Source organism: Sebastes fasciatus, chromosome 14, assembly GCF_043250625.1.
Source record: "Sebastes fasciatus isolate fSebFas1 chromosome 14, fSebFas1.pri, whole genome shotgun sequence".
NCBI lineage: Eukaryota > Metazoa > Chordata > Actinopteri > Perciformes > Sebastidae > Sebastes > Sebastes fasciatus.
In genome coordinates this window covers 13,534,497-13,561,722 of record NC_133808.1, presented here as the reverse complement: position 1 = coordinate 13,561,722, position 27,226 = coordinate 13,534,497, and the positions used below count along the sequence as shown (strand labels likewise).

The following is a 27,226-nucleotide window of genomic DNA, read 5'->3' as shown; positions in this document are numbered from 1 at the left end:
CGCCCTGAGGCCTTGGAGATGCCGAACCCTGACAACAGATCTGCTCTCGTATCTCGTTAAAAATGTCTTAATCTACCCTTAGACTCAGCTATGCATTGAAAGATTAACATATCTCCTCTTCTCCTGATGTGGACCACGGGATGTGACCGGCTTAGCTAATTTCCTACTCAAAGTTATCTGATAAGCCCCTTTTTTCTGGCATACTTTAGTAGAATAACAGCTACATAAATGAACAATTCTCATTGTCCAGCAAGTCAACATAGCACAACTGCCAGCAGCAACATAAGGAGTAGATGGATACAGCATCTGTTCTTCCAGGAAATAGGTTCAAAGCTCTAGGTATAGATACACAGGCACTCTCAGGTCCTCTGAATTACAGTCAGATCTGCTATTTCTATCAATCCTCCTCTGCAAATTCTGTGCCAAGACAGACCAGTATTACCATGTCTGGTAAAAGTACAGAGTAACCCTCGCTCACTTAAGAGTGTGTAGGAATATGTGAGGTGTAAGAGAGTTAAAAACCAGATTGCACCACTTCAGACATCGCTGTCATGTTCAGCTGACATAAATACGAAATGTGTCCATTCATCCAACGTTCATACTTGTTGAAAGGCGCCACACACCACATACGCCACATTCTGGAAACAGCATTAATCGGTTAACTTTTAATGGGACAAATATGAAGCATGTGCCTGTGTCATCTGTAATATCATGTGATCTTACTGCAAGTGTCTCTCTGTCTTCAGCACATCCAGCTTCCTGGTTCAATCTACCATCACTAACACACTCAACACACAAACTAACCTTGTCCCTTGCTCTCTCATCTGCAGTCTCAAAAGAGTGAGATAAGTGTGTGATAGAGAGGAATCTGGAGGTGTGTAGCTCCCTTTGGCAAGACAACACTGTAACACTGTGTAACGTGTAATGACCAGTGGGCAACTCCGAGGTCTGAAAAGTGAAGCCAATGCAGAAGTGCCTTAAACTTGCATTCTTTCTAATAGCCAGCAGGGGGCGATTCCTCTTGTTGCAAAAAGAAGTCTGATTATATAGAAGTTTATGAGAAAATGAGCTTCACTTGATTTATTACCTCAGTAAACATTGTAAACATGAGTTTATGGTCTCAATCACTAGTTTCAAGTCTTCTTCAATACAGCATGATGTTCATTTAGTAAATTATGGTCCCATTTAGAGTCAGATAGACCATAAAGCAGGGGATGCTTTAGGTCGTGGCTACCTTGTGATTGACAGGTCGCTACCACGGCGTTGTCCGGTCTGGGTGTCTGTGTTTCGTCTTACAACTTTAACCCTTTCACAGTGTGTTTTCAGTTCAGGAAAGTTAAATGAAACCTTTTTGGTTGCCTAAAATTATTTTATTCAGCATTCAGTTGTACCCTCTCGTGTCACTCAAGGTTTCAAAACAGCAGTCCACAAACCAGTGGGTGATGTCACAATGACTACATCCACTATGTCCAAAGAAGTCTTCATGGCCTGCCATGGTTGTAGTCACATGTGTTGTGAGGGAACTACAGTACCAATAATCTGACTCTAAAAAGTGTTCCCATGATCTCACTTTTTCTATGTCCTCCTGACTTTAGTACATGTTTTTGCCACGAACACTTACAGTGTTTCTTTAGCTCTTTGATTGAACTACTTAGGTGATGGTAGGCTGCATTAAAGTGAAATGAAAGAGAAAGAAAAACTCTTTCCTGAAGAGTTGGGGAGAAAAAAGTGAAAGCTTTTCCTTTTGGAAACAAGAGGTTTTGGCATGACAGTAAAAATGACGCAGCTTGAGAATAATGTTATCAGACAAGAATAGATAGAATCTAACAAATGTCCACGAACGATTGAGTTTATCACGGCAGGATTTTTTGTTGTTGCCAAAACTCAGTCTCTCATCTTTTATCATTTTCATCCCATTTGCCAAACCACAACCACCCTGACTGACCTGCTGGTGTAACCTCAGCACAGGAACACTCAGTTCTGCATTGTTGTATAAAGGATCAGCTGTTCATTTAAGCCATCTCAGATTTTATAGTTATTTGATTCTTTATAAGAACAAACTGTCTTTCTCTATCAGATACCCCAAGTCGTTTCTTGTGCAGTGTGAGTTACACAAATAAGACATGAAGTATATGGAAGAGGAGAAAAAAACTCAAAAGGCTTTGTTTTAAACATTTCTTCTTCTGCATCAGAGGCAAGTTAATGACTTAAAAAGAAAATAAGTTGTGTAGAAAAGTCTGTCATGTTGACAGAGGGAGAACTCTATGATGTTTATCTGAGAAGATCCAGCTCAACATGTGTATTTATATTAGAGGAACAAGAGGGGCACTTTAATCCAAAAATAGAAATAGTGCCTCTACAATGTGTGTTTTGATTGTTGCCATTGGTATGATGGATTTTTACACACACACATACCTTTCCTAAACTTTCCATTGTCAGATAATCAAGCATGGAATACAACTAATATTTATCATAAACATGGATATTGAGAAAATTATAAATAAAGTGATAGCTTCTTGTATAATAGAGGCTTCAAAATGGTTCTGCCAGGCATCCTGGTGTAGTTAAAGACTCTCCTCTGCATTACAATGCATAAGTAAGATGCAGTAACTTAGACAAACCAAGTATATTGCACATGCAAAGTGGAATCTGGTCAGGTCTTGTGGGAACAGACTAATGTGGGAACAGACTAATGTGTGAACAACGCAATCCTTCACCTTAAACAGATCATTGAATCCAGTAACCTAACACAACAAATGGTTTGTTAACCATCTGAGAAGCCGTCATTGGAAACTGTTTAGAAAAGAGCAGGTTCTTTCAAAAAATACTTAGTAGGTCATTTGAATGAACCATCTGTCAATCAAACTCTCGCCAAAGCCAGTCGGGAGAAGAGCGAAAACATCTTTTCCGTGAAGAAAAGCCTTCAGTGCCGTTCTTTGCTCTTCTTTCAATAAAGAAATATGAATTTAGAATGACCGCTGACTGGTCTTTGGTCTGGCTTGCTGGACAAAAAGGCATTACTTGAAACCTGATGAGATGGATTTTCGTGTGATGTATGATCCCGCGATTCTCGTGTGAGAATCCAGCTGCCAGGCAAGGTAACTGCGAACCTCCCCACACACAAATCCATTTACAGACACACCCAGACCCAGAATTGCACTGTCCTGGAATGTAACACAAACACACAGATTAAACACATCTTTATATTGTCCGGAAGAAACACTATTCTGTAGTCTTGCACCTGTCCTTTGCAGGACACAGAAGCCAAGACAGAAGCTTTTCAAGCCAATAACGGACAAAGACAACAGCTGAAGGAAGAGACAGCCAACATTTTAACTCTTCACTTCATGTGGACGAATACAAAAAACACCCAGAAAGCCATAAATCTAATGATACCCTCATCACTGTCTTTATTATCCTCCATCAGTTGGACAATTTGGCAACGGTGGGTGGAAGTGCAGGTCAAAGTCCAGAGAGTGAGACTAAAAGATTTGCTACGGGGTATCATCTCTGGCTCCGACCCACATTCCTCCACTTCTGGGGCTTATAACCTCGCCACCTCTTTCTCTCCCTCCTCTAAAAGCCACCCCATCACTCTCCACCTCCCACCTCCCTGTCAGACAGACGTATCCATTACGCCATCTCCGTCCAAACCACAAATGACATTTATGACTCACCAATTTCACAGTTAAACGGCTAAATTGCACTTTCACCATAACAATACACCTCGGGGAAGTAACCGATCTCGAGGATAAGCACAAGTTGATCTCGAGGTAGTTAAAGTGCGGAAAAAATACAAGCGTGGGACAAAAGACGGGGGTTTATATGTGAAAAGTAAAATCTCAATGCAATGCCTTCTCGGTGATGTTTGGACCACAGGGAATTGAAAAGGGCTTTACCGTGCTTAACCACCATTTAATCCTCTCCTCACTTGGCACAGACAGCAGAGAACACACAGAGAGAAACACACACAGGCGGAAAGTGGGGCATACCTGCCACACTACTTGAGTATCAAGGTCAGGGAAGAATTATCTTTGCCACCCAGAGACGCCTGTCAAAATACGGGGACACTAACACAATCACAACTCTTCCAAATGTAGGCATTTTTACAACACTGGGGGACAGGGGTCAGGCAGGTTGTGCCTTCCCAGGGTGCATTGCTTGGTTGGTGGCCGGTCACGGTGTCAGGGTCAGCTGTTGTCTCTGTGGGGGGGTGATGGGGAGGAGGTTGTTGTAAAGGATCAGACTTAGACCAAACTACAAGCAGCCTTGTCGGCACTTGTGGGGAGCATGATTCTTAGCTTTCAACAGACAATGTATACACATTCCTCAGGCTGGACAGGGATTAACAGCTCTCAGTGCCGCTTCCTCCATATCTGAGTTGTGCTTATCCTCCCTTGGGTTCGCCCTGTCCTGGGACATCATGGCCGTCATCATGGACGCTCGTCTTTCCCACCATCTACCCCCTCTCCCAATCCCTCCATCCAACATCCCACACACAAACTCTCTCCAAGAATCTGCTAATTTGCCCTTCTTCCTCCTCTTCCTCCTCCTCCTTCTCCTCCTCCTCCTCCTCCTCCTCTAGGAATTACTAATGACTCATTCTGACTAGATTAAATGACCGCCAAGGGAGACAAAACTCTATTCTGTTGATATTATATAAACAGCAGGGAAATATACTCAGGATCAGATGCTGCGGTGAAAATATTGGGAGCAAAGGTCTACACAGATGTAAATATTAGCTTGTTGTTTCCTCCTTAGAGGGTAAAGGCAATCTTGCATTATCTTTCCATTATGACCTCTCTAAAGTCACCCTAACCCATGCGAGGCTCAGGGTTATCACATTTGTGCGTGCTTGCATGCATTAGTGGTTGACCGTGAATTGTTTATATTGTATATTCACTGCTGGCCTCAGTTTGGCCCTACTGATTGTGAAGGAGCCCAAACAGGAGACACTCAGTGTCAACAGTGATACTCAGTCAGCGTCACGTCCTTGTGTATGTGGAGACAAAGAAGAGATAAACACACCGAAGTGCCCCGTGGACATCGGCCAAACACTGATTTCTTTTATCGGATTAACATTTATGAAGGTGAAGGACATAAAAGCAAGAGGACATTAAGTAAAGAAATAACTGCATTTCAGCCTTTGTGTCGTTGTTCGGGATCTAACTGATGAGGAAAACCCCTATTCTGTTTCTGGATGACAGGATCACAAACTTCCTGTTGTGGACCTCCCATGGGTGGATGGGAAAATATGCAACTCCTAACAATAAATCCAGAATGTTGAATTACTCCAATTTCATTTGCGTCATCTGATCAGCGACGAGATGTTCAGCCAGATATACACCTCCTCACCCATCCTCTCCTCTCCTCTGTCCAGATGTCCTATGTCTGTCTCCTGTTTGTGCTTCTAAATCCTGGCCGGCAGTGGATAAAAGTTTCCTCTGCTGCTTTGTTTAACCTGATATGTTGGCTCTCAATATACTATCCTACGCAGCAGCTCCCTGAATCATATCTCAGCCTGCATTGAGAAATATACGCTATTGCGAATAAGGATTGTTTTGGTGATAAAACATCTGGGGAAAGGGACATTTAACATGTGGATCATTCTTTCTTTATTTTTTTCTGTTGGCATTTTTTGACGACAGCCCGCAGCTACAATCCATCACAGCTGAAAATATATCCTGAAACACCCCGGAAGATGGAGAAACTCCCCACATGATAACACCAGGCCTCCCTTGAGAGGTGTCAATTCTCTCAGTACCATCATGGCTCCATCATTGTGCAATAACACTAACTGATTAACAGCCTGTTTTTCCTCATCTTTACACTTGACACAGTCCACCAATGTTTTCCTCCCCCTCACCTGGATTTCTGCTACTCCTGTGAGAGATGTTTCCGCTGCAATCTCCACCCACGCTTCAACATGAAGCATCACATCTGACAAGCCTTTCAGCAGAAGGTAGCCCCTGTAGTTATGTATATTTCAACAAACGGATCTCCACAAATACATGAACATACAGAGCAGCAAGACTCTAAACTGTTTCTGTTCTCAGGAGAGACTTGAAGCACCAGTTTTTTTCCTCCACTGCTGTTTTACACTCAATGGTTATCTACTTTTGAATATCTGGAAATGTATCCAAAAATGGCCAATTCCTTGTTCATGTGTGAGACAACCTACTGTAGTCTAGCTGTGAAATTCCCAACAAAAATGTTGCCCTGAGAAAGATTTACTGAGTAAAATGTGGCTTTCTTATTGCGTAAACTTAATGCGAATTGGGTTGAAATCATATAGCTAGTTCCACTTCCCTTGGACCCGTGGACATTTCATGGTAACATTAGATTCCTTACATTTAAATTTCTAAACATGTTTCATGGCAAATATCTTTCTTTGTAATTTGAGAGAAGAGATCAGTATCTAAAACAGCTTTTACTGTATAGGCGTTCTCCCTGATGATCCTTATATCAATTTATTTGCAATGGAATTGAGCAACTTTGCATCATGGAGGCCTATCACCAACAGCAACACAGACTAACAGGGACACATATCTCTTCTGGCTGTATGGACTGTGGAAGAAATCCATTAAGAGCATAAAAAAAGTTTGTCTCTATTCTAAAGAGACATATTCATGAAAGGTTTATTGGATTATCTAAACATACCAATGATTACCTCTCTCTTTAACACACACACACACACACACACACACACGCACACGCACACACACACACACACACACACACCCCAGCTACTGTAGGAACTCTGCCCCACCCTCTTCCCTCTCTCTCTCTCTCTCTCTCTCTCTCTCTTTCCTCTCCAGCAGAAGTGGAGGAGGCTGGACTGGGAGTAGAATCAACTCAAAGTATTCAGAACTGACTCATAGAGCCAAACAGAGAACAAGTTGTGGGAAAGACACATAAAAACACTACAGTGCTATAATACACAAAAAAAATACATATTTAAATACAAAAATCTGAAATAAAGAGCGTGCGTCTCGATCACACAGAAACACTGAAATGTGTCTGTTTCATCAAAAGACTAAAGCTCTATCACACATAATGAGCACAGAAATTGATTAAACAGACTGAATTCGTCCAAGAAAAACAGCTGGTTGCACACAGACTATAAACTACATTATATTGGCTACAGTATACTGGATAAATGTGTGCTTACTTTGTCTAAAGCTACACAAAGAAAATCTAAATCATCATGAAAGTTGTGCACATTAATTAACTTAATCCAATATGCGCAAGTATACTTTTAAGCTCCCCACAGTGTTATATAGATGCCTCATCCACTCACCTCAGCCCATGTCAGGTCTACAGTGGAGCAGAGAGCCGCCAGCAGCAGCAGCAGGGTACCGGACGGTAACAGCATCGTGGCCGGTGCGCAACTGTGCAGAGAGTGCCCAAAAACAACCACCTTGGTCGGTCGCTTTCTCGTCCTCTTTTCTTCAGGTGACTCTTATCGGCTGAGCACGGACAGCACGTTTGGCTGCATCTTTGTCCGAGACGATATGAGGTTGGGATGGATGTGACTTGGTCTTGTTTTCTGCTGCACCAACCACACCCCCCATCTCCAAAAAACGACAACCCTCTCGCCCATTGCACACAAACTCAACCCTGCTGTTACAAACACTTTGACTTTTCTCGGTAAGGAGAGGGACTGTACTCGGGCACACTTTGGTGTGTTTTTGTGACAATATTTGAGCAGGTTTTTGGTGCAACAGAGGGTAACTGTTTGTGCAACTTTTCTCCAGCCCCGTGATATCCACTTCCTCCACCTTACCAACGCACGCAAGACACCCTGGGGTGACTGTAAGTAGCAGATTTTTATCAAGGTGATGGAAAATGAATGACATATATAGTCGTGGATTTATCATTGCAACTGTTCCAGAAGAGCGCAGCTTTTACGCGCAGCACTTTGATGTGTGAGGTACTTATTTACAGCAGAAAATAATAAAGTTGTGCATGTTTTTATACACTAACCAGTCGGGTGAAATGTGTGGACTCATGAGTATAGACATTATTAACGTTAGGGGTGTTGGTGTTGCATGATATCAGGTCGGGCAGACATGCTGTAGAAGCGTCTCTACAAAGTGGAAGACAGAAGTTTTTGCGGTGCATTGCGCATGAGTGGGACCATGCAAGGACAACACAACAGAGGACTGAAGGATCTGAGGTGAGCGGAACATTTCACTTCATAATCATCATCACCGCAGGATTTATTGATCAGGTTATTAACGCTGTGATTTGCATTGACTGCAGGCTGCTGCTCCTGTGCCTCTCCGTGGCCATCCTCGCTTCAGGAGTCAACGCAGTAAGTTTGCCCTCCACCCACCAAGTGTTTCTGTTTTTTGCTTGTAAACTTTATCTTGCAAACTGCAATTGGTGATCAAAGTGCAAAACTGAACCTGATAGTGTGTCCGGGCTCGGTTTGTCTCTGTTGGAGCTGCTCTGCAGACACATGCAGACCGTGGGAGTGTCTGGTTTAAGGGAGTTCCTCCTGTAGGAGGGTTCTTGGCTTCGCATGCTGGTAAATAACAGTAAAGCCCAAAACAGGTCCTTCTTGTGAAACCACTCATGGCGAAACTTAAGTGGCTTAAATTACATTCAGTCTGTTTTGCTTTTGCAAGCTGAATAAACAGAAATGTTTTTTTTATGTAGGGCTACAATATGATGTGCTTTGCTTGATCCTTTACCTGGCAGGGATTGAGGGGTGGGGTCATGACCTGTGCAGGCATGATGACAAGATGCTGAGCTTTAAGAGTACAAATTTACCACGGAATGCTGTGCTCATATGATAGAAAGTAACTTTAACCAATGCTTTCCTTAATGAGAAAGGTATGCGCTATTCTTTTATGTGTGTCATTCTGTCTGTCAGTATTTAAAGCTGCAGTGGGTAGAATATAATATTTTTTATGTTATATGAATATTTTTATAAAATGGTCACTATATCCTGAAAGTAGTGCATGAGACAGGTAATCTGAAAAAAAATCATGTGCCTCCGGTGTCCTCCGGTGCTCTTAATGGCATCTGTAAGATTTCACAGACAGGAGGAAAACAACCAATCAGAGCCGAGCTGGAGCCTTGCCATCTCTGAGCAGCTGTCAATCACTTGTGAACTCCGACCAGACAGTCAAACTAGGCAGCGCTGATCGAATATGAATCAATATTCTGGTACTGTAATGCCTATTTCTCACCCCAAATGTTTTCAGAAACATCTTGTAGTGTACTGTTTAGCTGTAAAATGAGAAAGTTCGTGAGCCGGCAGCTATGTTGAGAACAGTTGAGAAAATATCAAGCACCGCCCACCAGCCGGAGCACAGCCAATAGGAACGCTCAATAGGAACGCTCTCTCTGAAATGACCTGTGATTGGCCAAAGTCTCCCGTCACGGGCTAGATTTTTTAAAGCCTGAAAACAGAGCCATGAGGAGGTGCAGAAGTCTAGTTTTCTCTCAGAGCACTTGAATTACAATACGCTGAAAGGGTATTATGGAATTTTTGCCCAATGATGCCAAAAACCTTCTGCCTACTGAAGCTTTAAAGAACCAAAGTTACATTATTGCAAATAGGACTGCTGCCTCTTAGTCGATTAGGTGACTGATCGGTCATTTTGGTCTTAGTCACAAAGATTTCTATAGTAGATTTGTCATTTTTTATGCTTTTTCATGCTGAATGACTCATTCCTAAGAAACTTACGAGCACATCTCTGGTGAACACAAGATTTAAAGTGGTGCTTTTGTGTGATTATTTGTGGAGAAACTCAGTTTCACAGATCTGTCGATTAAATCAACTAATCGATTAGTCAACATAATCGTATGAGTGTTAGTCGACTAAGGCCCTGTTCAGACCTGGCATTAACCTGCGTCCTGAGTGATCCGATCACAAGTAGACAGCTTTAAGTAGGTCTGTTCAAACCTGGCTCAACACAAAGCTAATACAGCAGACGTTGTGACATAATATTACATGATTGTCAGTAGTAATATTCTACATATTCGTGAATTCGGGTGCATTTTTTTTAAATTAACATCAAAATAAAAGATTTAAAAAGGCCCAGACCACCTCTGAATGTGGTCTGTGCGATCGGATCTAAAACAAAATGTAGAATCTGTCTTAAAACAATACTCATGTGTTCATATCTGTGTGTGCTACTGGTGCACTAATTAATCCTCCTGTCCATATTGGCCATGAAGTGACCCTTTCCTACAACTAAATCCACAGTCCTAATTCTATGCAAAGAGCATTCTAAAGTTCAGCTGACGCTAATATGACATTTCAGCAGTCTTAGTTAGACAAATCAAGTTAGTGTCTTCCTAAGCTGTTGCCTTTTTAGTATGAAATTCCTTCTTTGTGCTACTATCCCTCCACTGTAGCTGAGGAAAGAAACACTGTCCAGCAAAACACAAAGTGGGAATTTTGTAATCAAAGAAGATAAAATTTAAAAAACACTGGTTTAAAGGAACAGTGTGTAACATGTCAGAGGATCTATTAACAGAAATTGAATATAATATACATAGCTATGTTTCCATTAGTGTACAATCTACATAGGGAGCAGTTCATCTTCTCGGAGTCCGTCATTTTTCTCCGTCATGTTTCTACAGTAGCACAGAAAAGACAATCCAAACTTTGGCTCTTGAGAGAGCCTTTCCTGTTTTTACGTTACCTAAAGGCCACTGTAGTTCTCCAACACGCTTGTTAACCTGCAGTAACGTAGGTTACGTAGGCAAAACTGTGGTACCGCCAGCTGCCGTCTGACTTCCGTTGCTCTTAAAGTAGTGTTATTATGGTAAGGATGACCTCTGAGCGAGGCGAACAGCGTTACTCGGCGGCTCACGTTACCACAGTCTTGGAAAGGGAGCGGTGAGTGGAGGGGTTCTCAGTTGGTTGCAATCTGCAACCACACCACTAAATGCTGCCGTATCCTACACACTGTACCTTTTAAAGCTGACAAACTTATGCCTTTGTTAATGTGAATTCAAATATGTTTTTGTTTTTTTAATTAATGACTTTTTAATCACATAAGGCTGGATAAAATGTCCCTGTGCTGTGATGTTTTGTCCCTAAATCCAAACTGAAAAAAAGATTCACCATCATGGGGTCCTACTGGTGAGAGTTGTGTCAGTGAGAGGTCAAAGGCCACGTCCCTGCAGCAGCCTAATGTCCTGTCAAAATGCCCTAAAGCTTGATGCTGAACCTCTCTCTACTCATTTGTTTAAAGTAATTTGTCTAGAGGTCTGTGGAAACTAGATTGATGACTAGTTGATGACAGACACTAGCAAATCAACAGTGACAGTAGCCAAGTTTCCGAAAAAGCGCATACTGTATTTTAAACACATTTCCAGTAAATTGGCAAAAGGGACATTGTGCGCTTTTCCATCCACTACTGTTATTTGAATATTAGGCATTCGGGGCATCGAGATAAACAGCTGGTGGCACTAATTCTCCAGTCAAGTACCATTAAAACATTGTAGAAGAAGAAACGTACAACGTGGAAAATGTGATGGAAATATGGCATTTCTGTTTGTTTCATGTGTTAATTTGAGGAATGTTACAACCTTCTCATCGCTCCACACTTTGCTTTTATTGATACACCAACTTTTCCAGCTCAGCCAAGTGTAAAAACGTTTTTGTGGTGTATCGATTTTTTTTTTGTCTATTATCAGTGTTTTTTTTATTTGCAAATTGAAAATGTGTCTAAAAACAGATGGATGGAAACCCACTGAATGTAGTATTCTGGCGTTCATATGGTGATAATGAAGAGGAATCTATCGGTGAATGGACCCACAGGGATGCACATCCTGTGCACATTTAAGTTCACTGTTTCTGCTTTGGAAAAAACCTTCCAGTTCCCGTAAATGGATTTATTGTTTTTCCTCATATGCATAAACACCCTTACTTGGATTGTTATAAAGGTGAAAGTGAAAGAGAGAGCACAGATGTTTCATTAAACAATTCTAATGTTTGCTCCAAGGTAATAGCCCAATTACTTTTTATCCTCTCCCTCCACACCTACTGACTTTGCATGACCTACTTTGTTTTTCCTTCCAATGTGGGCTTGATGAAAGGAAAGGAAGGCGCACACACATGATGCAGAATCCATGTGTGCACTCTTTAAGTGTTTGTGAGCGTGCAGCATGTGAGCGTGTTTTGCTTTTGCGTTTGTTTGTTGCAGCTTGACAGATGGCCGGTGGTTCTGTCAGACATTTGATATCATATTTAAGGCTCCTGGATGAACAAGTTACTTTCTTGGGTGGGATGAAAAGGATCGTTGTCTCTTGCTTTTATCAGATTTGGTCAGGCCTCGATTAGAAGCGGGTGACACAGCTCAGCTCCTCTGTGTATTGTGTAGCTTTGCTCCAAGGCAGTGGTACTGGAAGATGGCAGTCTAATTTTAGATTTGTACCATCCATGTGCTCTGTGCAGGCTGTTAACTATCAAATGGGAAAAAAAGTAGCTCACATTGATTATACAAATAGCTTAGAACAAAACAGCTTCAGTTTCTGGATGTGACGTACAACCAGCATCTGACTTTTCGGTAAAACACCTCCGTCTGTGCACATTAAAGAAGCTGTTGAAAGGATAACAAGGAGTCAGTTTCAGCTGTTACGAGCTTTAGGTAATGAGGTAATGATTGTAAAAAGGGTGAATGGTAACCAAGCAAACATTTAAACTCTGAGGTTTCCCATCCGACAGAATTTCTCAATCTGCTTCTCAGAAAACATGTTTCTGTTTAATAGCCAAATCTGACTCACGGGACTGTTTCAGTTCTTTGAACCAGATCCCCGCCTCCGTGTTAAACAACTGTTTCCCACCATCCGCCTCCATGTGACGTTTTACATTTGGAATTCCCCTTCCCATTGAAAATGTTATTCTCAAGATATTTTGCATGTGGGAATTAATTTGTTATTTTCATTATTTCCACGTTCCTAAATTACTTTGTAAACAAGTGTGACTCCACACGGAGTGCGATGTGACTCAGTCTGTTAGCGCACTGAGTTGCACAAGCCTCAGTTATCAGGACTAGAAAAGTATTGCACACATCAGATGGCATATCTGTTTGTTTGTTTTCCAACTGGCCAAACTCAAAGGCGGGGTGAAAAGCCACCCGTTACGGAGAGAGGGGAGACACGATAATTATTTAAATATGGGGCTTGCTTAGCAGCACACATTTTCAGACAGTCTTTCCTGGCATAGCAAAGTGTTGCATTCGGTTGTAAACACAACAAGTGACAGAAATACTGTAGTTGTGTAATGAATGAAAAAAGAGATATTGAGAGAGAAGTTCAAATCTTTTCTCACGTCTGCACTGCTGGCCAATCACAGCGTGACGTGAGTGTGAAATTGTCAGATTTGGAAAGTTATGGAAATTGTTGGAAGCAGCCTCCCCGATTCCGATGTTGGAAAAGTGTTGGGAGGAGGGGTCTCCCAAAGCTGTTCGACCACCCAACAAGAAGTTCTGATGTAGTAGAATGCCACCTTAAAGTGATAGTTTGAGTGTTTTGAAGTGGGGTTGTATGAGGTGCTTATCCATATTACCTACAGTAGATGACGGTCGGCATATCCCCAGTTTGGAGAAACATACAGGAGTTACCACACGGGTGATGCAATGTACTGGTGTGGACGGGGCCGGCAGCAAAATGCATTTTAGCCACCTAAAAGAATGGCACGGAGGAGTGTACGCTATATGTAGAATATTTTCGCCGGTTTACCTTGCCGTGAGACAGCTATACAGTCTATGTTTCCAACGGGGAACTGAAGCTGTTATCTATGCTCTCGCCAAAGCAGCCAGATTCTATTGAAAAAAACTGTAATTTTACTGTGTAGAACATGGGAGTTGCTGGTCTATCGCCGCCTCGATCGGTTAGTTTGTTTGTGTTATTGTGTGACTTTGGTTAGTTCAGATTCACCAAAGTCATATAATAGCACAAACAAACTAACCGATCGAGGCAGCGGCAACCCCCGTCTTCTGCAAGGTAAAATTAAAAAAAAAATTCAATGGAGTCTGGTGGCTTTGGCGAGAGCTAGATGGATACAACGGCTTCAGTTGGGGTGCGCCAATCGCTGTCTACAGTAGTAATACACTGACTATGGTTAAGTATCTCGTACAACTCCACTTCAAAACACCTGAACTATCCCTTTAAAGCCCTCAGTGTGCTTCACACTAGAAGCACATCCACCAACTTTTGTAACTGAAACCGACAATCCGACAAGCATGCCCACTAGGGCTGCAACTAACGATTATTTTCATTATTGATCAATGTGCCGATTATTTTCTCGATTCATTTATCAATTTATGTGAAATGTGAGAAAATAGTCAAAAATTCCCACGACATTTTACCAGTGTTTCAAAATGTCTTGTTTTGTCTGACCAACAGTCCAAAACCCAATTTAGTTAATACAATTTATGTTAAAAATATCAAATCCTTACATTTGACAAACTGGTACCAACAAATATTTAGCATTTTTGCTTGATAGTCACTGAATTGACTGACTGATTAATTGAGTTTCCCCCATTTATCATGACAAACTTTTCAACCCACCTTGAAGTGTGGCCATGTGGAACAGTTATTCACATTTCACCTTCAGTGTTTGAGCGACACTTCCTACAAACTAGTTTGTTTGAAGCATACTGAACCCTTAACATCAGCTTTGTCGGTCATACCTGCTTTGACTCTGAGTTGACACATTACAGGGCCTTGGGGACCGTTTCTACGGTACATCAGAGGATCCTATTTTCTGGATTTCCTGCTCTGCATTCTTCGTGCCCCCCCGTCTCCGTCACACACGCACATAAACCATGCACACAAATACCGTTTATCAGTATCCGTTGGCGAAGGAAGGAAGGCTCTTGAGGCAGTAATGTTAACAGGATGTTTCGTATAGGACCCTTTGAGAGGTTCTGATTCTCGTGTGTTTGAGAATATATTTCAAGATGTGTTTGAGCGCGATGGAATGAGGGGATGATGCTGGCAAGAGGAAGTCTGAGTTGTGGGAATTTGGTCTGTGACTGTGGAAGATACATTTTTGGCTACAAATTCCTGCAGTACCTGGAAGCCCAGCAGCAACATCTGCTTTAGCAATTACCAGCTAAGTGGATGATTGTGATAAATGTTGTTTCTGCATGTGCTTTTTTGGCACGGTTCCCTTTGCAACCACACGGTCAAACTAAATCAAACTGAGTATGTTGTGAATATCCATAAGAGAATAGGAAAAAGATGCAAATGATGGAAATGCAGTTAACATTGGTTACACAGCCGTGCAGTTCATCTGGGAAAGTTTGAAAGCATAAGTCTAAATGTGAATGAGTGCTGTGTGATGGGGGTCACCCGATGGAGACACGTGACTGACCTCTCGAATGTGATTGTTTTATGGTAGAGGAAGGCGTGTGTCCGGGGCGAGGGGGAAGATGTCTGCCTGTGATAAGGATAGAAAAAATGACAAGCACATCCCCTGCCAAAATAGTGGCTGTGATATAGAGAGTGTTTGGCTGTAACAATCATGGGAAGAGCCCATTGTGCTGTGCTGCAGGAAGCCGCGGCCTCGGATGAGAAGCCCATGTGTGGGGCTTCCCTGTCACTGGTGTGTGCAAGCATGGATGTGTGCGTGTGTGTTGTGGCATTCATTTTCCACCGAGGTGTTGCCCTCACCTCAGACAGACCTCTCTGACCTTTCTGCATTTTTACTGCGTGACGTTTGTCTGGATGCACGTGCGTGTGCGCTCCCATGTGAATGGATGTACAGTATGTGTGTCTTTTGTTTGCTTAAGTATTGTTTCCTCAGGAACAGCTGAAATGTGACTTTGTGGTGGTGATTATTTGATTAGTCTCTGTGGTCCGGCATTGTGATATTGAGGAAAGGCCTGGTGAGGTTGGCTGTTTGCCCCCATTGGTGTACAAATTGCCTCCTTTAAACAAGCAGACACGTACAATCATGAACACGGTTGAAAGCGTTATGATTAAGATTAACAGGTCAGTAAATCTGCACGAGATTTGTTTGGAGTTTCTTGTGGGGCATTGAAAGGTGTCTTGAATTAGTCAGCCAATTTGCTCACCCTCATTGGCAGGATGTGTGAGTGTGTGCGCCTAATTTTCTTTCTCACACGTGCAGAGAGCGTGGGCTGTGTTTATCTGTGGGCTTAGTGAAGTTGGGTTTTATGGGAAACATCCTGAGTCCAGAGAATTGTGTGAAGAGAAAATAGATTATCCAGAGAAGCTCTCTAAACAGGAAAAGGAAACGGGGTGGAGTTAAATGTGTCAAGAGTTTCTTTTTTACAACCCTACTGGACCCCACATAGTTTGACTACTCCAGAGTTGTATATTCACAATGTGAACTCGTTCATACTGTACGTGAAGCAGCATGAGAAAGAGATGGGAATGTATATGTGATGTGTAAGAGCGTGATGACAGTCTGAACTTCTGTATTTGACAATCTGTTTTGAATCTGTTCTGGTCCTCAAAGTCTTCACACACTTTATATACAGTAAACTTTAAATACACTAAACTCATAGACTGTTTATAATGTATATACAGTCTATAATTTATCTCTAAAGTATTCATGTGTGCCAACTAGTGACGTTACCTGGGTTCTGTGTGGTCTCTGTGGCTTGATCCCATCTCTGAACATCGATTCATGTCCTTTAAATTATTGCACAGCCTTCGATCACGTTACTGTATCTTTACAGTCCGCCCTGAGACCCGACAGCACAACACGCTGATTCAAATGGTTGTCTGCTGCTAATCTACACACAGACATAATGTATACATGTGCATACAGTGTACTGACGCTTCTATACAGTCATTTTGCACCGAGTCTGTCTCCATCAGTCCTTTTGTTGGCATAAAGACATTTAAACATAGTATTTTATTGTCATTTAGACGTTATAATGATGTGAAAATATGTCAAAGTTCAATACCCCATGGGCACATATAGGAATACCAGTGGTGTTATTGTGGATAATCACCCTTCATGCTTCATTTTCATTCCCAGTCATGTGTGACCGGCAGCAGTACCACTGCCCTGCTATAATACATACTGTACTTTGTGTGTGCGCACACACACACACACACACACTTACACACACAAACTCTATGTCTCTCTCGCTGTCTTTCTCACAGAAATAGTACTTAGACTTCCATTTCAGAAAATCGTATCTGTACATACCAATGCACTTTCATCTTGGAAGTATATACAGTACCGTGTTTGGGCAATATAACGATACACCGTCAAAGTTTTTGCCATACAGTTGATCTCTATCTCTCAGGGGATGAAACTAACAACTTTTAGTATCAATAAATCTGCCAATTATTCCCTCAATTAGTCAATTACAAAATCATCAGGATTTGTGGCTTTTCTTTGTCTTCTATCTTATGACAAATAAAAGCAGCAAATCCTGAATATTTTTGCTTGAAAACTGACTCAAACAATTAATAAAGCAATCAAATAGTTGCCAATTGTTTGGCTGTTGAGTATTTACTTAATAGATGACTCATTCCAGCTCTATGTGGCAGCTATCCTTCATATCTCTGGGTGCATTTAACACACTTTTACCCACGTACTTCAGTCTTCCATTGGAAGTACATGTACTTATACAGTAGAATGTACAATAGTCTTCAACACCAAACAAGATGTCACCCCACTGTAAGAAACTTACCGGGAAATTCACAGTCATTAACTAGCAGCAATTATGAAGTAACTTAAGGGCCTTATATATACTCCAAAGTGGACGCGTACACGGACAGCTGCGGACACGACAAACGCATAGTAGTTCAGTTTATACTACTTTCTGGAGTCCACTTTGGAGACGCGTACTACGAATCAAATCAAAATGACAACTTTCATGCAAGAAGAAGAAATGCTTGGTCTGTTGTTTTTAGCGCGATCACATAAAAAGAAAAAGAAAATACGCAGAAAGCAAGAAAGTGACGTGTGCGGCCGCTCAATGATGAGACGTCTCGGTCACAAGAACTTGGAGGTATGTGGACGTCTGCAAAGAGCCTACGCGTACACCCTCTGATGACGAAATTTACGTCACGCAGACCCTTGCGTACTCGCAGGTGCGGAAAGTATAATTTGGGCTTAACTTTAAAAAACATCTCAGTAATTAACTGGCAACAATTGACAAGTAACTTACTGTAAAATAAATCACAGTATTTTACTGTCTTTATTTAACAATCTCATAACTATAAGATAAAAGTAAAAACAGTAATTTCCATGAGAACCATGTCCAGCAGCCTTGGGCTTCATGAGGTTCCCAAAGGCTCGGGACTGATGTAGACCAGCGCAACCCACAACAACTATCATGGTTCACAAGCATGGTTTTTGGGGGTGGAGATTTAGGGGTCTACCCATATAATCTTAATTACCTTAACACTGACTTTTACTTTAACATGTTAGCCTGTGGCTATAGGTACAATCTCCAGTGACCTTGGGCTTTGACAGGCTGATGTGGTCCAGCGCAACCCACAAAACTCATGGTTCCCACGGTTTTTGGTTTTGGGGGTGGATATTTTGTGAATCTAGTTCTACGACAGCCTTTACTATTTCAGTGGTGCAGTACATTTCAACTCTGTCCGGATGTTCAGTGGCAGAATGGTAACAGTGATGCCACATCTCCACATACCTTGTATATCTAGTCCCGACATCTGCAGTGTCTTGACTTTTACGCTTCAAGATTTTTCAAGCAATTCATTTAGCATTTCTGCATTTCCAGCAATGCTTTGAAATGCATTTCAGCTGTCAGCATTCACAATGCATTTTCTGCAGGAAATGCATTTTGTAGTTGGTTACTGTGATTTTCTATGGTACAATGTCTGTTACTGTAATTTTTCTACAGTAGTGACTTCATTACTGGGATTTTCACAGTAAATCTTTGATCTTTACTGTAATTTTCAAATGAAAGCACAATATTCTACTGTGAAATAGTGTTACAGAACTTAACACAGTAAATTACTGTGGATTTCACAGATCATTTTTATTGAATAGTTCATATATTCAACTTTGTTTGATATTAAGATTTTTTTTTTAGGAAAGCCAAATCATGTTATTTGCCAGTAACAGTAAATCAGTGCTTTGTGTAAATGCAACTTGCTGTAGTAAATTCCAGCAGTTTAAACTAACTTTTATTTGACTTGGAATGAAGTTCGGAAGTAAATTCATTGTGGACGTTGCCTCTGGAAAATCCCTATATAGTGTATATATATCCGCCCCTGTCCTTTGCCCTTACTCCATCTCACAGTGATTAATAGAGAGACACAGGGGTCCCATCAGACTGTGCTGAAAGAATTCCTCCCAGTCCTCCCAGGCTTCAGTCTCTCTACAGCTCCGTCCCTCACTTCCTTTTATAGACTCATTTGGGCCCTGGTCTGTATCTCCCCTGTCTTCTGTCCCTCGCTCTCTCTCCATCTATCTCTGAAAGGGACACTTGGCAGACGGTCTGTCCTCCCTCTCTTTTTCTCTTCCTCTCTCAGCTTGTCTCCTTCACATTTCAGCTCCCCCTCCTCCCCCCTCGTGTCTTCATCCTACACGTGCGTCTCCGGTCGTCTGTCTCTCCTCAGTGGAGGTGAGTTTTCTCAGTGAGCTCAGATGGAAGGATTGTTTCAGCTGTGTTTACACAAAGACAGTACGTACTCGCACAAAATGACTCTGGGCTTGTTATATTACGTGCTGTTTGGTTCAACGGGTGCCCACGTGGTGATTACATTTCTGGAGTCATTTGTTTGAATTTCATTTATGGTTCGTTATTTTGGTGATGCACTGATGTGTAGACTGGAACTAGTCATGTCCTGCGGTATGTAGGCCTTCCATCACGTCACAACTATGATATCTCATCAAGCAGGAACATAACCATTCACGGATCTCACTCTCTGGCTTCACACATTTTTTCTTCTGGAATGGAGACAGACCATTTCCATCCCAGCTGTGGCCTAATTGATTAGACTGAATTATTTCTTGTCATGGGAAGAATGTTAACAAAGTTAAATGCGCACTTTGTGATAACATGACCTTGTCCAATTTCTCCTTCTCACTCCCCGTCTCTCTCTCTCTCTCTCTTTTCCCCTGTTTGCTTTTTCCTCTTTTTTAAAAAAAGAGGGTCTGCAATGTCAGCCTCTCAGCCTGCCACCACTTTGGTCCACAATATCTCAGCAACTATTAGATGTATTGCAATGAAATGTGTTACTGATATCCATGGTACCCAGAGTATGAATCCTAATAACTTTGGTGATCCTCTGAGAAGGCTGACATTGGTGGTTCCTAGTGAAATGTCTCAAAAACTATTAGATAGATTGCCATAAAATTTGGTTCATACATTCATGTCATCTTTAAGATGAATTGTAACTTGACTTTAGCATTTAGCTCAAAGAACCACTTTGAAAGCAGGCTCACAGAGCTGCCAGCATTAGTTTTGTTTCTGTTATTGTGACATGGAGCACAAAATAACTGGGTTCACATCGACCAGTTCTCCTGACTTTCTAACCATTTCCATTTCATCCTGCCACCCTAATCATTATTGTTTGAGGTCCACTACATGGAATAACTAAGTATGTCGTCATTTTGGATTCCTTGTAAGGACATTGTCTACATGACTGTTCTCAGGCCTCTCAGGTGTCCAGGTTCTTACTGCATCCATCTGGATGTGATTGATCATCTGATTAGAAGGGTGAGCAGCAGGGCCGTCAACATAACAAGGTCTGACTGGTTGGACTGTTAGCAGTAAGATCCAGAACAGAAACGGTTCTAATCCCATCTCCGTTTAGCTCAGACTGTAGCAGGAAGCATTGATTAGAAGTGTGCCCCACTGGGAGATGGAGTTGAGACTCTGTGTGACCTGAGGCCAGTTAAGGAGAGGGAAGGTCCAGCTGTGTCCAGACCCAGAGCAGAAACCAGAGCCGTGTTTACACTGGAGCCCAGCCAGACGAGCACAGTGGGAGTTTCTGCTTCGTTCAGGTCCCTCTGCTCTAGTTCATGTTCTCCTTCAAAGTCGTGTCCTGCTCTTAGCAGAGGGACCCTGTCCCTCTGTCTCTGCAGTTCCCTCTCACCACTACCCCTCTTTTATTTCAATTTACAGTGCACACAATAAGATCTGCTCTTTAGATCTCAAGATATTGTTGTAAATGTTGAGTTGCTTTCCAGAGCTGCTATGCATGAATGTGAGAAATTACAGCTTGATGTGTTTAGTCTCACAGCTGTTCCCACGTTAAAGGAACAGTACGTAGCATTTAGGGGGATCTATTGGCAGAAATGGAATATAACACTAAGAAGTGTGTTTTCTTTAGTGTATGATCACCTGAAAATACAAATCGTTTAATGAGCCGTTTATAACTACATATGGAGCGGGTCCTCTTCATGGAGCAGGCCGTCATGTTTTTAAGGTAGCCCAGAACGTACAAACCAAACACTGGCTCTAGATAGGGCCATTTGTGTTTCCACGTTTTCGCGTTGGCCCCCGTAGTTCTCCTACACGCTTGGCACACAGAAGTTTCAGTTGGTTGTGATCTGCAACCTCAACGATAGATACTGCCAAATCCTACACACTGCATTTTAAGATTAAGACATTTGTTTTTTTTAACTTTGTCATTCATTACTTTCCCTTACTTTTCTTTTGATTTTCTGTTTGTGTAAATACACCCCTGTAGCACTCAAACTCTCCAACAGGAAGTTGACGGTGGTGTGGCAGGAAGCTGAATTAGCTGTAAAGAAGCAATGGTGCAGACAAGTTGTACTAAGTATCAAGTTTGAAATCTCTGAGATCCATTTAAGGCCAGCTCGAGAACTTCCCTTATCATCATAATGGAGGCCTTTGGGACATCTGGTGTTATATCAAGACATGCCTCAGTAATAAAGACTACGCCAACACAAACAGGGTTATGTTTGATGTTTTGCTTTTCCGGCTTCTGTATATACGTGTGTGTGTGTGTGTGTGTTTCTTTTTGGGAGTGTGTTTGTTTTACAGTTGGACTCTGATTATTTGATTCAATTCTATGTCGGACTATAGCCGGAAGCTAAAGCAGCACAGAAAGTATAAACTCCCTCTTTTGACACGCTGGCCGACTTTCTAAGCCATTTTGGTTTAGGTCTTTTTTTACGGTTTGTATTTTAGTGCTGCACTGAAAATTAGGAACCAGCCTGACAGACAAAGCACTAGAGGAAATAAGGTTTATGAAATAAGTTAATAAGTGAATTGATTCTTGAAAAAGTACAATAGTTATCAAGCATTTCCATGTGTTTTACTGTATCAGTCACAATATTCCTGACTTATACTGTGAGGGAAACATTTCTAACAGCCCACATGTGAGTCACACAGCCAGACAGCCACAATGACAACAACCAGCATGATTTGGTCACCAACTCTTGTGTGTACGCTCACACACACACATACAGACATTTACAGTTTTATGTTTATACCTTCCCACTCACATTCACAGGGGTCATTTAGACAGGCTTCAGTTCTTTCCTCTTTTTATCCAGCGAAACAAAAATGTTCCTCACCCAGATTCCTCCTTGTGTTGTCCTGGATTCACTGAGGCTGCAGGGAGGCTGCTGACAGTGCGGTGAAGTCATTCAAGATATTGTTCAAGATCTTTCTCTTTTGTTCAAACGGTGAACAGGCCTTGAACCACAGCATCTGAGCTGGCCTTACTGCTGGCCAGATGGCATCAACCCAGACTACAAGTGTTTTAATCACTTTTGGAGGTTAAAGCTGTGTATGTGCATGGGAGGCCAAAGACTTTGAACTTTGTAAAAACTCTACAGTGAAGAAAGTTATTCGATTTTAAATTGTTTAATTGGGAAATCTGAGAACCCTGTCTTTAAAAGCTGATTGGATGCTGATTGCTGAAAACAAGGAGTTTTCTTACCAACAAAATCAATTTTACATAGAAGACAAGAAATGAACACGGTGCTGCACTCTACGTCTTTATTATTTTTTTAGCAAGACTTAGCGTCTACAGCCATGCTAGTGGCTCTATGAGGCTGTGCTTAGGCACTGCAGTGCAGTGCTTTGAGCTAAAAGCTAACCTCTACATACTCACAACACCAATGCTAATATTCTGATGTTTAGTAGTTCCGATGTTGGCTGATGGGAGTGTCATTATATTCGCACATATAAATTGATGAATAGAACAGATTAAGATTTTGACCTGATGATGAAAAGTAAAGGGGTAAACCAAAGTACAATTTATCCTGTAGGGAACAAGAATGTCTGTACCAAAATTCATGGCAATCTATCCAATAGTTGTCAAGACATTTCACAAGAAAAAAACTAAAATTACAACCTCATGGTGTAGTGATCTGGTCAGGAGATCATCAAAGTCAGTACGATTCATCCTCTGGGGAACATGAATGGCTTTACCAAATTGTATGGCAATCCATCCAATATTTGTTGAGATACTTCAGTCTGGATCAAAGTAGTGGACTGACGGAGCAACTGACTGACATTGTCATCCATAATGCCACAACGCTAGCATGGCCAAAGATGTTTACTATGAACAAAACTCTCCTTATATTTCACGTCACCTCTTGATTCGGATGTTAACTCCGGCTCGCATGCTTACAATGAATCCTTCACATAGATCGTTCTCAGCTGGCGAAGGGGAGTATCACACACCCACAGCAGAATCAGTCTCACCACTGACATGGAGATATAGTGCAGATATGTATCAAGGCATATCACGCAGCATGTTTCCATCACAGATGTGTGTTACACGTACAGTAACCCTTCTCAGAGCTTCTAGTTGACAGTGGCCAGGTGTTTCAAATACAACGAGTTTGCGCTTTCTCATCATTAGTGTGAAGAAGGGCAGCTGCTACCTTGGTACATGATAACAGTGACTGATGGTCTGACATACAGTGTATAAATGTACACACACACAGAGAGAGACACACACAAAACTCACGCAAACACAGCGATTTCTGAAAGAAATAGCTCCATCATGCACACAACTGCTTCCGTTTATCACACTGACAGCTCTAACATAAGAGGAAACTTTGTGACCAACGGAAATCTATACCTGAAAGTACAGAAAACCTGAGTGCATACATCAGCTGTTGGCACTGGCTTCCATGCAAGGTCTCCCTTATAGTCTGCTGCATCGGTTTTTAATTAATAGTTTATATGCAAAGATTTATGGCACACAGTGGTTCATATTGCATAAAAAGAAGTGCTATGATATTGGATGTTACAGGTGTGATGGAATTTTCCATCAATTCCTCTCTTATTGGTAGAAAGGTCAGAGTGTTTGTCAGAGTGTCCCTCTGTTGACATTCTTGGGTTGGAGTCCTGTCTAGAGGAGCCACCGTTATCTGTACAGCTGTGCCTGTAGTGGAGACCGTAGAGCCAGTCGCTGGGGCAACCAGGGTCAGAGATGCCAGAGGAACGGAGCAAGTCAAAACATGATAAGGGGTAAGACACTGAGCACCGGGGAGGAAGGACAGAGTTGTGAGGCCTTCACGTAGAGAGCATCTATTGTGGAGACCTGACAATTCTCCTTGATCAAGCTTCAATAAACCTTCTTTTGTAAGACATCATCAGCTCCGGACCTCTTCCTTCCAAAGATAACTTGTATATCAATTATTCCATCACAACAGGGACTGTGATAAATGCAAATGCAGATCCCACTGTTCTGATTGCTTAAAAAAGTAATCAGGTGGTGTGTTCTTTATTCTATAACAGTTTTCCTTAAATTAGATTTAAAATAATTACTAAATATCGCCTTGCTTAAGGTATCGCAATATATGGAATCATAACCCCTGTATCATGATACATATTGTAAAGCCAGATTCTTGTCAATACACAGCCCCAATCCAGAGGTTAATGGTGTCTCTATGTTTAATCATGACTTTTGATGTTGGGTGGCAGCAGCCCTCTGAGGGTTCAGTAAACCAGACGTGAATTGGCATCCACCAAATTGAATAGTGGGATCAGACATTCCTTTTGGCCAAAGTAGAAAGGCCGCAGGTCAGATCCTTCATTAAGGATGAGCAACAGCCGCTGACAAACAGCCCACAGATGAACCACTTATGGTCACAGCAGGTTTCCTTGTAGTTGGATTTGGTTTCTGTTGACTCAAGTAACCGTAAGAGCCTTCATTACCGTTATCACAGCAGCCGTATTTTACATCTCTCTCCTCCTTGTAGGGTGAGTTACTGAAGGGTAGCCTCCAACCGTGTCACCACCAATCTCACATCAAACACTCATCCTGACTGCAGTAGTCTGTGATCTCTGCTCATTTGATACCTCAAACACAGGGGGGGTCCTCACACAAACACTGTTTACGCTTCACTGTGTCGTTTCATGTGTGAAAACTGAGAAACCATCTCTAAGAGGCAGCTTGTCATTTCCATCACCTGAGGATCAGAGTGATTGCTGCTACAAGATCTTTCTGGGGCACCAAGGTTGATCTTTGAATGATCGCATGTTTAAACAACAGCGAGTAAGAAACACTATCCGTGTGACGAAAAGAGTGTGAAACTTTTTTTTTTCTAGTTACGAGATCTGCAAACAAAAAATTATGATTTTATTAGGAAAATTGCTGATGGAAACGGTAGATTTACTGACGTACATCACGCACATTTCTGAATTATGTTTTTAGTTTGTTAATAATCCGTAGGGATCATGGGATGTTTTAGTGAGTAATTTAGCGGGGGAGATGTGGAATGTACAGCTGTGTGTCGAAATCATGGTCTCCCATCTGTCTCCTACTCTTTTTCCGTGTGTGCGTGTGTTTTATGCCCTGATTGCTATTTCATTTAATGCATTTTCTTTTTCGGTTTTATGCACTGATCTGTATTAACGTAAGTTTTAAAGATTATTCTAAATTCTGTTTCCCTCTTCATGGCATTTGTTATTTCTTTCAACCATGTAAGGATTATGGGTCCATTTTGTGTAATTGTTGTAGTCGTCATTCTGCAGGCTCCTGATTGCTCTGGGATACCATAAATCCTCCCATGATTCTTCTGTTTTGGGTCTCTTGAGTTTAGCACACTCCAGCTGAAGGCCAAAGCCATATGCTGCCTCCTTAGTTTCAATTCCCTCTCCAAATCTAACATTATTTCTCTGCATCTGTGTTATATTTTCTTCTTTTTTGGTCTTGTCATCATCCTGTTCTCGTGGCTGAGATGCTGTATTGATTTTGGCTGCTTTTGAAATTGACGGGAAGTGTTAGGAAGTGGTTATGTCTGTGGGAAACCCACAGTATACATTACATGGAAAAGCCAAAGACCATGGTGACTCAGGCTGACCACAGAGGATCCACACAAACCAACCATCATCATGTCTGCATGTTCTGTATGATGGTGGTACAGTATAAAAGACCGCAGACTAACAGTTTGTCAATTCACAGATAATAAACCAACCAACAACTTTGATCAACCAATTCATCATTTGTCAGTTTTCAAAGCAATTATTCAAAAACATTTGATGTAAAAATGTATAAATATCCTTGGGGTTTTGGACTGACAAAAGACACCATTTTAAGACCTCTGTTTTCACTATTTTTTGACATTTTATAAAGTTAACAAATAAGCAATTAATTAAAAAAATCTGCTTCCGTACTGGACAGCCACCCACAAGAGTAAAGGAAAGGCTCCCTCTTAATTCGGTAAATCTATAAGGCAGCATAATATTTTTTTGGTCATGGAAACTACCTATTCAAACCAACTTATTAAAAAATATATATATTTTAACAATCTCAACACCAAAATATTTTGGAAATGTGCTTTAGATCTTAAATCTGAGTGAGGACAAATCAGACTTTTATTATGGCCATGGAAAATACTCATCACAGTCCATTAAAATCATATTTGGGCATAGTTCAAACATAGAATCTGTATAAATATAATTAAATGCCATTAAACTACAGTTAAACTAACCACAGCAACACTACTTATGATCCATCATACTGTAAGATGATACATGGGGAATGATATTGTGCTCCTGTATCTTATGATTTTTTTCAGAAGAAGTATGTACAGTAATTGATAACCAGAGCCATCACCTGTCTGTTTACAATGCCAAAGAACCCCTAATAAGTCTTTCTAATAGCATTGATAGCAATAATGTATGTATGTATGCATGTCAGCAGGAGGGGAAAAACTGAGTGTGAGAAAAGTGCTGTTGACCCAGCTGGTTTTTATTTCATTTACTGTACATTGAAGGACATTTGGAGTGAGGCTGCACCGGTGCAGCCGTAAAGAACAGGGAGGAAACAAAAACAACATTCCTCATTAAGA

The 27,226-nt window shown here is 41.5% G+C and overlaps 2 protein-coding genes across 6 annotated transcripts in view; one reads left to right on the top strand and one right to left on the bottom strand.

Moving 5' to 3' along the window:
- The window catches only part of col4a1 (collagen, type IV, alpha 1), a 40,754-nt gene extending 33,203 nt beyond the window's left edge, over positions 1-7,551 (bottom strand). Inside the window, exon 1 of the mRNA XM_074659050.1 lies at positions 7,301-7,551. Coding sequence (XP_074515151.1) covers positions 7,301-7,375 — 75 coding nt within the window. The 5' untranslated portion in view covers positions 7,376-7,551. The remainder of the gene's footprint in view (positions 1-7,300) is intronic.
- Positions 7,552-7,570: 19 nt separating this feature from the next.
- col4a2 (collagen, type IV, alpha 2) overlaps positions 7,571-27,226 on the top strand; it is a 71,868-nt gene continuing 52,212 nt past the window's right edge. For 2 of the 5 annotated variants that reach the window (XM_074659049.1, XM_074659044.1), the window contains exons 1-3: positions 7,605-7,815; positions 8,062-8,179; positions 8,266-8,317. In XM_074659049.1, the coding sequence (XP_074515150.1) occupies positions 8,130-8,179; positions 8,266-8,317 (102 nt within the window). In that variant the 5' untranslated portion in view covers positions 7,605-7,815; positions 8,062-8,129. Of the gene's footprint in view, positions 7,816-8,061; positions 8,180-8,265; positions 8,318-27,226 lie in introns of all 5 variants that reach the window. The other 3 variants (XM_074659045.1, XM_074659048.1, XM_074659046.1) reach the window with 3 other exon arrangements.